Below are 10,309 nucleotides of genomic sequence, written 5' to 3'. Positions count from 1 at the left end.
TTTCCTCCTTAAGCCTGGTCTCTATTCTACAGGTAGGAAATGGGGAGCAGGGTAGTGGAATGCCCCTGAAATGAAACAGGCTGGGGAAAAAATCTCTGGGGAGCTGAACCCAGGGTTAGGTCCTGTCCAGAGTCCAGTGAAACGGCCCTGCCTCTGGGCTTGAAGAGGATTCATTTCCCCTTCTGCTGGCCCTGATGCCACAATCACTGGAAAATTATGTCACTCCCACTTTGCCCCCACACAGATGTGGCCCTTCATTGTTTCCACTCTCAGGGTTGGAGCAGAAGAGCTGAGTACAAAGATGTCCCCTATTTTGGGGGCAACTCCAAACTTTTAGGCAATCTAGGCCCCTTTAGGAAGACAGAGTGGTTGGATGCTCAGGCCCCTATGGCAGCTTTGGTTGACCTCAAAACTTGTTGTAGAGGGGCTGGTGGGCAGCCACTCACTGCACCGATGACATGATCCCATGTCCCAGATAGGGACAGGCAGTGTCTTAGGAGGGGCAGAGGGGGTTGATTCTGGGAAGAGGTTGTGTTCTTATTAGAGAGTTACAGCAGATGCCATCAGCTGTGAGCACCTGTTCCTCTGGAAGGCAAACAGGTCCTCCTGCCCACACCCTGCCATCCCATCCCTCTGGGAGTCTGACCTCAGGGATTCTGCCAGGCCCTGGCTGTAGGGTGAGGTGAGGGGGCCTGATCATTTACTGGGCTAAGGCCTAGCATTGATCAGCCTGCTCCCTACATCACTACAGACTGGATACACTGCGGCAGACCACCTACACCCCAGGGCAGTGCCCTATGTTCAACCTTTCTGCCGGGCACTGGGCTGTAAAGGTGAGGATTCAGGCCTAGAGGAACTCACTGATCCAGGCATGTGCACGTAAGCCAGAGCCAGAGCTCAGTGGAGCCCGCTGGGCAGCCCCCAGATTTTGCTGATGACTGTTCAGGAGAAGGAAAAGCTGCCTTCCCCTCGCCTCTGGGCCAGGTTATGCAGAGTCTCTGGGCTCCCAGTTTGGAGCTGGGTAGCCCAGGAATGGGGAAGGTGATGCAATTCTGCCCCTGGAGACAGCTCTGCACAGCAGACTGGGACCTTCCCATGTGGCCAGGCCTGGATACCTGCCTCCCTGCTTTCCTCCCAAAAAGGCAAGGTGTCCCTTGGGCAAATGCCATCTCTGGGCCTTGGAGATGAATTAGTCTCTTGCTGCAGGTGATGTACAGAGGAAGAGCTGACGCCCTCCCTTGGGGTACTGGGGCAGGTGAAGGACACCTGGGTTCCATCACTGCTATGTATCTGTGGGACTGGGGCAAGGCTCCCTTTCACCCCTCATGCCTCAGTTTCACCTTTTGCACAAAGAGAAGGGTCTCTACCCTTTTCCCAATCCCATTGCTGACTCAGACTCGAGTCCCCTGCTGACTCACCCCGCCCCCTGCATCCCCTGAGCAGCCCTCTGGATCTCCCAGACACGTGCCACCAGGCCCTACCCTGCCAAGCTGGTGCAACGTGACAGCGTGAGGGGGCTGGTGACACTTGAGGAAAGAAGGGGCCCAGGAAGGAGGCAGTTGCAGACACAGTGACAGACCACACTGAGGCATCTTGGGGAGGGAGCCCTTTTGCCAGCCTGGGGCCTGCTGGGGGGACAGGCCCAGCAGGTGGGATGCGAGGGGAGAAGAGGGGAGGTGAGTATGACGTGTCTGCCTGCCCCCTGCCTGCCTGGGCTCCATCTCCTGTCAGCCTTCAGCTCCCTAAGCGACAGCTTCTAATTCCGGCTGTTGGTGCCTCTGTGCTCTGCAGCAAAGTCTCAGCTTTTTTTCAGCTTTGCTGTTTCTTTTCTGTTCAGAACATACTGAGCCCACAGGGAAGTCAGAGCAAAGGTTCCAGGGCTCGAGACCTGGCACCACCACCCCCTTCCTGCCATGGGAACCAACTGCTCCTTCCAAAGGGTACCCAGCACAGCACTTTCTGCCCTAACTCTTCTTCCCTGGAACTGTCTCAGTCCACCACGGGGAACAGGGACAGAAATGAAGCTCAGCTGTCTCAGGGAGGAGGGGCTCTTCAGGACCAAGAAAGTGCCCATTCTGGGTTTCTACTGTTTCTCTCCTCCATCTGGGGGGTGCGAGTCATGGCTTGTCAGGCTGCTGGGCCACACACAGGTTCCAGGGTTTCTCCCTCCTCTGACCTTGGAAACAGAAGGGAAGAGAGCAATTTCCCTCACACTGCTGAAAAGAGAAGTTGAGTCATAAAGGGAAGAAAAGCCTTTCTTCTGCTGAGTAAAGAAGGACAGCATTCCTGCCCAGTTATTGGGGGTGGAGAGTCTGTACCCATTTCTGGGGGCCACCCCAGAAGGGGGCCCTAGCTCTGGGGGCGGGAGCAGCTTTGAGGGCTGCACTCTAAATAACTATGCAGTTCTAGAAAAAACAAAACAAAATTTAAAAAAATGAAATAACTATGCAGCTCTTTCCCTGACACTCTCTAACTTGTTCTTGTGTAAAGCAGGCAGGGCTGGTATTTATCAGTCTCATTTTCAGATGAGAATATGCAGGCTTGGAGCCACAATGCTAGTAAATGCCTTCAAGCTGGGACTTAACGCTGATGTCAGATCTGTGGCCTTTCTATGACACCAGGAAAGAAAACTGGCAGAGCCCTGACCAAACACTTAACAAATGCAAAAAGAGAAAAGGGGGGCTTCATAGTGGGTGCAGGTACACATCACATGCTCCTCACGTGACAGAGGGGAGTGGGAGCCTCTGGTCCATGGCCTGGGTGCCAAATTCAAGGTGGACATCACTGGAGCCTGGGAGCTGGAGAGAGGCAAGGGGCTCAGGGTGCAGGGCCATGAGCCCACTTTGCCACGCCCATCTATGCCCAGTACCTTTCCCCAGGCATCTGCTACTGAAAAGCATCTGCTCAGGCTGAGAACACCATCATTCTTTCCTTATTTCCCCTCTCTGATAGGAAGGGACCCCTTAAAGCAGCCCTCAATAGTGTCCCCTGAAGGTTTATCCTGCTTCCAAGCCTTTGCCTCCAGAACCCGTTTGGAATTACTTTCTTTTTTTTGAGACAGAGTCTGGCTTTGTCACCCAGGCTGGAGTGCAGTGGCGTGATCTTGGCTCACTGCAACCTCCGCCTCCCAGGTTCAAGCGATTCTCCTGCCTCAGCCTCCCAAGTAGCTGGGACTGCAGGCGCGTGCCACCACACCCAGGTAATTTTTGTATTTTTAGTAGAGATGGGGTTTCACCATGTTGGCCAGGATGGTCTCGATCCCTTGAACTCGTGATCCGCCCGTCTCGGCCTCCCAAAGTGTTGGGATTACAAGCGTGAGCCACTGCACCCGGCCTGGGATTCCTTCCTTGGAAATACCCCAGATCCCGCACATCCTTGAAGTCCTATCTTTAGAAGGCCCCAGAGCCCTCTCTTCCCCGCAACTCCATCTTTTCATCCAAGGACTGTGTTGGTAGGTATTTAGCAGATGTATTCAGCCCTCAGAAGACAACGTCCACTTTTTAAGTCCCAGTGTTGTCTTCTTAAGAGGGGGAACGTCTCGCATCCAGAACCGAGCTTCTGCCTCTCTCTTACCGCTGCCGGCAACAAAATGTGCGGCTCATGAAAAGTCTCAGTCAATTCTGCAGCTGATACCTGCTTCACTCCTTTACAAATACCCATTCCAACCTTACTCACTCCCTCCCCACCACCCACACCCAGGCTCTGATGCGCCCTAACTCCGCTCCGCCCAGGCTTGTGTATCATCCCCCTCCTCCAGGACCGAGGGGGACCTGCTGGCCGGAGGGAGAAGGAGATGCAGTGGCTTCTCTAAGCATCTTACAGCAAATGGAACTTGTGCTCGCCTCCTGTCCTTAGGTGCCAGCCAGTGGTCAGAGCCAGAACCCTGTGGCCTGGGGGTTGTTTTGTGCTCAAGGGAGAAGCGAGGGGCAGGGAACCTCGCATGGGTCCCTAGCTTGTTCCAGGGTGGCGGCGCCAGGGAACTCCTAACATGCCCGGGGCACTCCCGGATCCTAAGGAGCCCCTTCCTGGTTTGGGCGTCTACACTCTGCCCGCTCGGCAGCCACCGGGAGTTGGCACGCGGGTGCGTTGTCGGGGTTGGAGACGTCTGAAATTGGAGAGCGCACTCGGCCCCCACCCCTCGTTCCAGGGAGCGTGTGCGGGAGGAACAATTGTGTGTAAGTGCGTGATTCTCTGCACTTCGAGTAGCAGTTTCCAGCCAGGCTGAGCGCCCCCAACCCGCGGGACGTATACCCCCTCCCCCAAGTTACTCCTCATCCGCCTTTCGCTGCCACCCCTAGCTCGCGCGTGGTCTAGTTCTGCGCTCATGGGGTCCCATTTCCTTTCACCCTGGACTGCTGGGGGCAGCTCTCAGTCTTCCCCGACGAGCCCGAGCTCCCGCCAGTTTCTAAGGAGCCGAGGGCACGGACTCGGGTGGGGGCGGAGGGCGGGGAGAGAAGACTGAGACTTTGGGATTGGCCCGGTCGGGTGCATGTGGCCCCCGGCGAGCAGCCCCCGCCCCCGCCCCGCAACCGCCGCCGCATTCCCAGCGGAGCGCGGAGGAGGAGCCGCTCCCCGACTTCGTGGGCCACGAAGGGGTGGGGGTCCGGAGCGGTCTCCCCCGCCCCGTCCGTCTCTGCCCTGACGGGGCAGTCGGCTCCCAGGGCAGCCATTGCCATGGAGACCCCCAAGGCTATAAAGTCAGGTATCCAGGCGGGCGGCAGCTCCCACGCCGCCGAGCCCCCCAAGTAAGGAGCAAGCGCCCCGGCGTGGCCCGGCCCCCGCGAGAGGGGAGGAGGCGGAGGAACGGCGCCAGCAGCTTGAGGAGCGGCGCGCCCCGCCAGGGCTGGAGGCAGGCGTGCACGGCGGGCGCCACCGTCGCTGCGGGGGAGCGGGGGCTGCCCTGGGTGCGGGTGAGTGGCACGGCTCCAAACCACGAGGACTGAGGGGCGCCGGACACGGGGAAAGCGGCGGGAGAGCCGGGAGAGGGTCGAGACTCGGCTGCCGACATCTGGTGGCGGGCCAGGAGCGGAGCCCGGAGTAGCGAGCAATCAACACCTCCAGGCGGGAGGCCCGGGGAAGGAGCGGCGAGACGCCAGGCGTACGGCCCAGCAGCGGCGGGGCAGTCGGAGCCTCCGGGACACCGGAGTAGGAACATCGGGACCGTCGGCTGCAGCCGCCCACGCGCGGAGGGAGAGGTATCACAGCGCGGGCGGAGGCCGGTGCCCCGCGGGGCGCGAGAACAGGGGCGCCCCCGTGCGGAGCTGCCAGGCTGCCCGGGCGCGGCGGTCGGGGCCATGCTCAAACCCAAGGACCTGTGTCCCCGAGCGGGGACGCGCACCTTCCTGGAGGCCATGCAGGCGGGCAAAGTGCACTTGGCCCGCTTCGTGTTGGATGCGCTGGACCGCAGCATCATCGACTGCCGCGCGGAGCAGGGCCGTACGCCGCTCATGGTGGCCGTGGGGCTGCCGGACCCGGCTCTGCGCGCGCGCTTCGTGCGGCTGCTGCTTGAGCAGGGTGCTGCCGTGAACCTGCGGGACGAGCGCGGCCGCACCGCACTCAGTCTGGCGTGCGAGCGAGGCCACCTGGACGCCGTGCAGCTGCTGGTGCAGTTCAGTGGTGACCCCGAGGCGGCCGACTCTGCGGGCAACAGCCCGGTGATGTGGGCGGCGGCCTGCGGCCACGGGGCAGTGCTCGAGTTCCTGGTGCGGTCCTTCCGCCGCCTAGGCCTGCGCCTCGACCGCACCAACCGTGCGGGGCTCACCGCGCTGCAACTGGCTGCCGCCCGCGGCCACGGGACCTGTGTGCAGGCCCTCACCGGGCCCTGGGGCCGCGCCGCCGCCGCAGCCGCGGCCCGGGGCTCCAACTCCGATAGTCCCCCTGGCCACCCCGCCCCCGCGCCCAGCCCCGAGCGTCGACGACCCAGCCCCCGCCGCCTCCCGCGGCCTCTCCTGGCGCGCTTTGCGCGAGCGGCGGGCGGCCACGGCCACGGCGGCGAGGCTGGCTTAGCGGGCAAGAATTCGGGCCGGCACCGGGCGCAGGGCAGTGAACGGCCCGAGCTGGGTCGGAGCATGAGCCTGGCGCTGGGTGCGGTGACCGAGGAGGAGGCGGCCCGCCTGCGGGCTGGGGCCCTGATGGCCCTACCAAACTCGCCCCAGTCTTCGGGGACTGGGCGGTGGCGCTCACAGGAGGTGCTGGAGGGAGCGCCCCCAACCTTAGTGCAAGCCCCCATTGGCCTCAGCCCCCATCCGGAGGGCGGCCCCGGCTCCGGCCGCCTGGGTTTGCGCCGACGCTCCACAGCCCCAGATATCCCCAGCCTGGTCGGTGAGGCGCCAGGGCCCGAGAGTGGCCCGGAGTTAGAGGCCAACGCTCTGCCTGTCTCGGTGCCTGGGCCGAACCCTTGGCAGGCGGGCACCGAGGCTGTGGTGCTGCGTGCTCAGCGGTAAACGGCGCCAAGGCCCGAGGCCTGCTTCCCCCACCCTCCCGTTTTTACTCCACTGGTATTTCTTCCTTATAGGTCCCTCACCTTTTCGGCAGCCGCCCCCCGCAGCCCATTTTGGAACCTGCCTCTCTGCCAAGGCGAGACCTCCACCAGCCCTAAGGGACCTCCATCTTTTTTGTGCTCCTCGGTATTCCCGGCCTAGGTCTAGAAGTGTCGATTGACTGGTTCCGTAGGCTACAGCCAGGAAGGTGGATTCCCCCTCCCCAGCCCTCAAGTTCAGTCCTGGGTCTGCCTAGCCACCTGTCGCTCCTCTCCGGCCCCCCTCCCCTCGCTGGGTTTCCTAACACCCGGGCAGCCAGGCAAATAGAAGGGTCCACCTTGGAGAATAAAGACCCAGCCTCCCCACTCTCTGCCTACTGATGCTGAGAATAATCCCGCAAACTACCAAAGTCTCCTTTCCCTCGAAGTGTGGGAGAAGGAAAGGACCGAGGGGGCCCTAGAGCCTTTCTGGACTGGAGGGTTGAGGAGGAAGGGGTCTGGCTGTTATGTTTTTCTAGGGTAGAAGCTCCTGCCTCAAGACAATGAAACCGTATTTTGGGAGTGGGAGAGTCCCTAGTGTTGAACACCAATTGTCCCTTAAATCAGCTCCTGGGTAACTCCAGCTCCCTCTGTCTCTGCCCCAGGATTCAGCTTCATTGATAATGTGGGGTCACTGCTCCACACAACCCCTACCCAGGCCAAATCCGGGCTCCTGAGCCAGCCCGCTCTTCAGCGCGGGTGCATTTGAATTCCATCATCGAGGTTCAACACCTCACCCCTGGAGGCCCAAGCCCTATTTCCGCTGGCTCACAGAGGCCTGAAAGGGAAAGGACTGAGCGCTTCCCCGCCTCCCCACCTCCCAGCTCCCCCGTCCCGCACGTGGGTGCTCCCACGGGGTGGAACGGTTGCGAAGGCTGTGCTTAATTGTATTTCTTCCAATCCTCAAAGAACTCGTGTGTTAAGCCTTTGTATATGAAGCAGAAAGCAGCGGGTCTGATTCTGAGGCTTAAGAGCCTGACAATATCTCTTTAAATAGAAGCTCCGCGAGGGGGATAATTGACTGAAGTGTTTGCGACGTGAAACGGCGGCGCGCGGGAGTCGGGAGCCCACACGAGCCGCAGGCCCAGGTTTAAATTACATCAAACTCTGGCAAGAGCTGGAAGGGGCCTGTTAAACGGCTCCTGCTTCTCGCTGGGCCGTTAACGGAGGGCAGGGCGGATGATCGATGCTGTAGGTAGAGACCCGGGGCTCCTGCCTTGGTCCCACCGCGTGGGAAGCAGGCCGGCCCAGGTTTATTATTGGGCAGATGAGTGAGTCAGAGGCCCTTTCCTGACATTGCCCCCTGCCTGCTCGCCCCCACCCCTCTGCCCCGTGCTAGCCTAGCGAGGCGGCGGGGTTGGGGGCGGGGGTCCGGCGGGGCGCGTGCGCTAGGACCCTGCGGAAGTGCTAGCACGTGTGTCATTGCGCCTGGCCCGCGGGGAGGCGGCAGGTGGGGCTGTTTTGTGAACCCTGAGGGTGGAACTTGAAGCCTTTCACCTGCCTGCAGTCGGGTCTTTGCAAGACGTCGATCTGTTTGCCTTTGCAGTATGGAAGGTTTCTCGCCAGTAACCCCCAGGGAACTGCCCAGAGCGAGAATGACTGTGCCGAGATACTGCTGGGCCTGGCGGTGAGGGGTGGGGGGCCAGGAGTAGGCCTCGTGCAGGTGTCAGGACACCTACCCAGTCCTTGCACCCCGCAGCCCGCATCCGCTAGGCCACGCAGGCCGGCGCACTGGACGTGATCTCTGGTGCCCCCTGGTGGCAGCGTTGGGCCCTCCCCGCTGGGTCCCGGCTCGGAGCTCAGACACCTGGTTTTCTTTGGGATCACCCCTGTGTCCTTCTTCCTCCATGTGCATTTATCGTGGGATCCTCTTCCTCTTGTAGAATATTAAATCCGGATACTTGAAGTCACTTCACAGCAGTGAAGCGAGGGAATAATGAACAAAACACTCGCATCGAAAGTAGCAGGAGCCCAGACCCTTCACTAAGGACCCCAAGTTAAATCTTCCAAGTTAAGGCTGAGAGCTACTGCTGAGAGCTACTGCTCTCTTCCGAAAAGTCGGAGCTGCCAACCCTTCCCTTGGGACCTGCCGATTATGCAGTTTTTTCTGATATTTGCTTTGGTTTCTGAGGTATTCTGCCCTCTCCCTCTCTCCTCCCAAAACATCTGCCTCTCCTCAGTCCCCCTGTCTGGGTGGTGGGTGCACAATACCGAGTGCCTGAAAAGCCTGAGAGAGAGGGTCTGGGGTGGGGTGGGGACCACTGGACACCCCGAGTGCAAACTGCTGCTTTCTGATCCTTGCTTGCTCATGTACTCCCTTTTCAACTGTGTTGAATTTTAATGACGTTTTTAGTGGTGTAGGAATGCAAGTATTTTGGCTCAACAGCATGAAGTCTGGGTTACACATTGTATCAGAGGTGCTGTAATTTTTCCAGTATCTCTGATATGCGGCTTTCTGGTTGAATGTCACCCTGGGTCCTCTTGACTGGATAAACAACCATGAGGGCTCTTCTCTGTGGAGCTGCCGAGAGCTTGGTAGTAGAAAGTGACGTTCCTAAACAACTGCATCGTGTGTCTGACTGCCTTGCTGTCCGTACAGACTCCTTCCCAGGCCCGGCTCCGTGCAGAACTTCCACATTTTTCTCCCCTGAATTCCCTTTGTCAGCCCCAGGGTGTTGAGGCTGGGTCCTCTCTAGCAATCTCTACCTTCAGAAGAGACTTTTCTAAATCTTTTGCTTTTCCAATTCTTGTTGCTTTTGTCATTGTGAAGAGTCACCCAGGATGCTGGCGCTCGGTACCCTAAGATCAGAAGCGGTCTGTGTGTGAGCTGTGGGACATACGCACACCCTTTCAGAGTGATATTGTGTGGTAGAAGGACTGTTAGAACTCAAAGAATAGTTAATAAATCCAGTATTATTCCGTTGCGAGAACTGGCCTCTCTTTGCCTTATCAAGCACTCCTGACCCTCGGCTCCCTTTGGAGAGATGTACTGAGCCCTTGCCTCCTATGGAGGCCCCTGCCTTAGTGAGCCTCTGCCAGGCCCGTCCCACTGTGCTGGCTCCTGAAGGTAAGTCACAGGTGCTGCTTCTGCTGAGCTGGGTGGCGGGGCCAGGCCGGCAGCAACACCAGGGCACCTGTCAGGGTGTGAATGCACTGGGAAGTGAAAAAGGCTGCGTGGTTTCTTGCTCCTGGCTTGCTCCTGAACCCTGGGCAGTGGGAGATCTCAGGAAGGAAGTGCGGGAATCCGTTCGGGAGCTGGAAATCTCAAGATACTTGTATCCACCTCCCCAACCCCAGGACGAGAGCCCAGGCTCCCTGGTTTCCAGGCTCTGCTCCATTCTTTCTCAACTCCACACCATCTCCCTCAGTACTGAGGAGTGAGACGGACTGCTCTCCCACTGGAAGCAGTTTCAGACCACTTCCTGTGGACGCTGGAGGTCCGGGGTGGGGGTGAGGAGCCGCAGAGGATGGGAGAAGCCGACACGTAGGGTGGTCGTCAGCCACTGTGCTCACCCTTAGCAAATGCAGCGCAGGGCCCTGGCTTTCCTCGTGGGCTCTTCTCCCCTGGGAGAGTAGCCCCGTCTATTTTTCATCGCCTTCATTCCCAAGGGCCGTTCACTTCCTGTTTCCCTTCCTCTCTGCCTGCCTTTCGGGCCCACAGGTCACCAGGGAAGTTGGGTGTTCTGTGGCGTGGCTGCTGGAGAGCTCATGTGGGGAGGAGGGGAGGCTCCACGAGATTCACCCACCACAGGCGGCCCCCCCTCCAAGACCGCCGGTCTCCGCTCCCAGAGG

General features: G+C 59.6%; 1 protein-coding gene across 1 annotated transcript; it reads left to right on the top strand.

Moving 5' to 3' along the window:
* Positions 1–4,537: 4,537 nt before the first annotated feature.
* ANKRD63 (ankyrin repeat domain 63) lies at positions 4,538–9,442 on the top strand. The gene has a single exon (XM_015141929.3). The coding sequence runs from the start codon at positions 5,295–5,297 to the stop codon at positions 6,441–6,443; it is 1,149 nt and encodes a 382-aa protein (XP_014997415.1). The 5' UTR covers positions 4,538–5,294; the 3' UTR covers positions 6,444–9,442.
* Positions 9,443–10,309: the final 867 nt, after the last annotated feature.

The sequence above is a fragment of the Macaca mulatta genome, chromosome 7 (assembly GCF_049350105.2).
Source record: "Macaca mulatta isolate MMU2019108-1 chromosome 7, T2T-MMU8v2.0, whole genome shotgun sequence".
In the NCBI taxonomy this organism is placed as follows: domain Eukaryota; kingdom Metazoa; phylum Chordata; class Mammalia; order Primates; family Cercopithecidae; genus Macaca; species Macaca mulatta.
The sequence above is the reverse complement of the archived record's forward strand: the minus strand, read 5'-3'. Positions and strand labels throughout refer to the sequence as shown.

Coding starts and splice junctions, on each gene's coding strand:
- ANKRD63 (XM_015141929.3), top strand. CDS start 5,295: ATGCTCAAACCCAAGGACCTGTGTCCCCGAGCGGGGACGCGCACCTTC.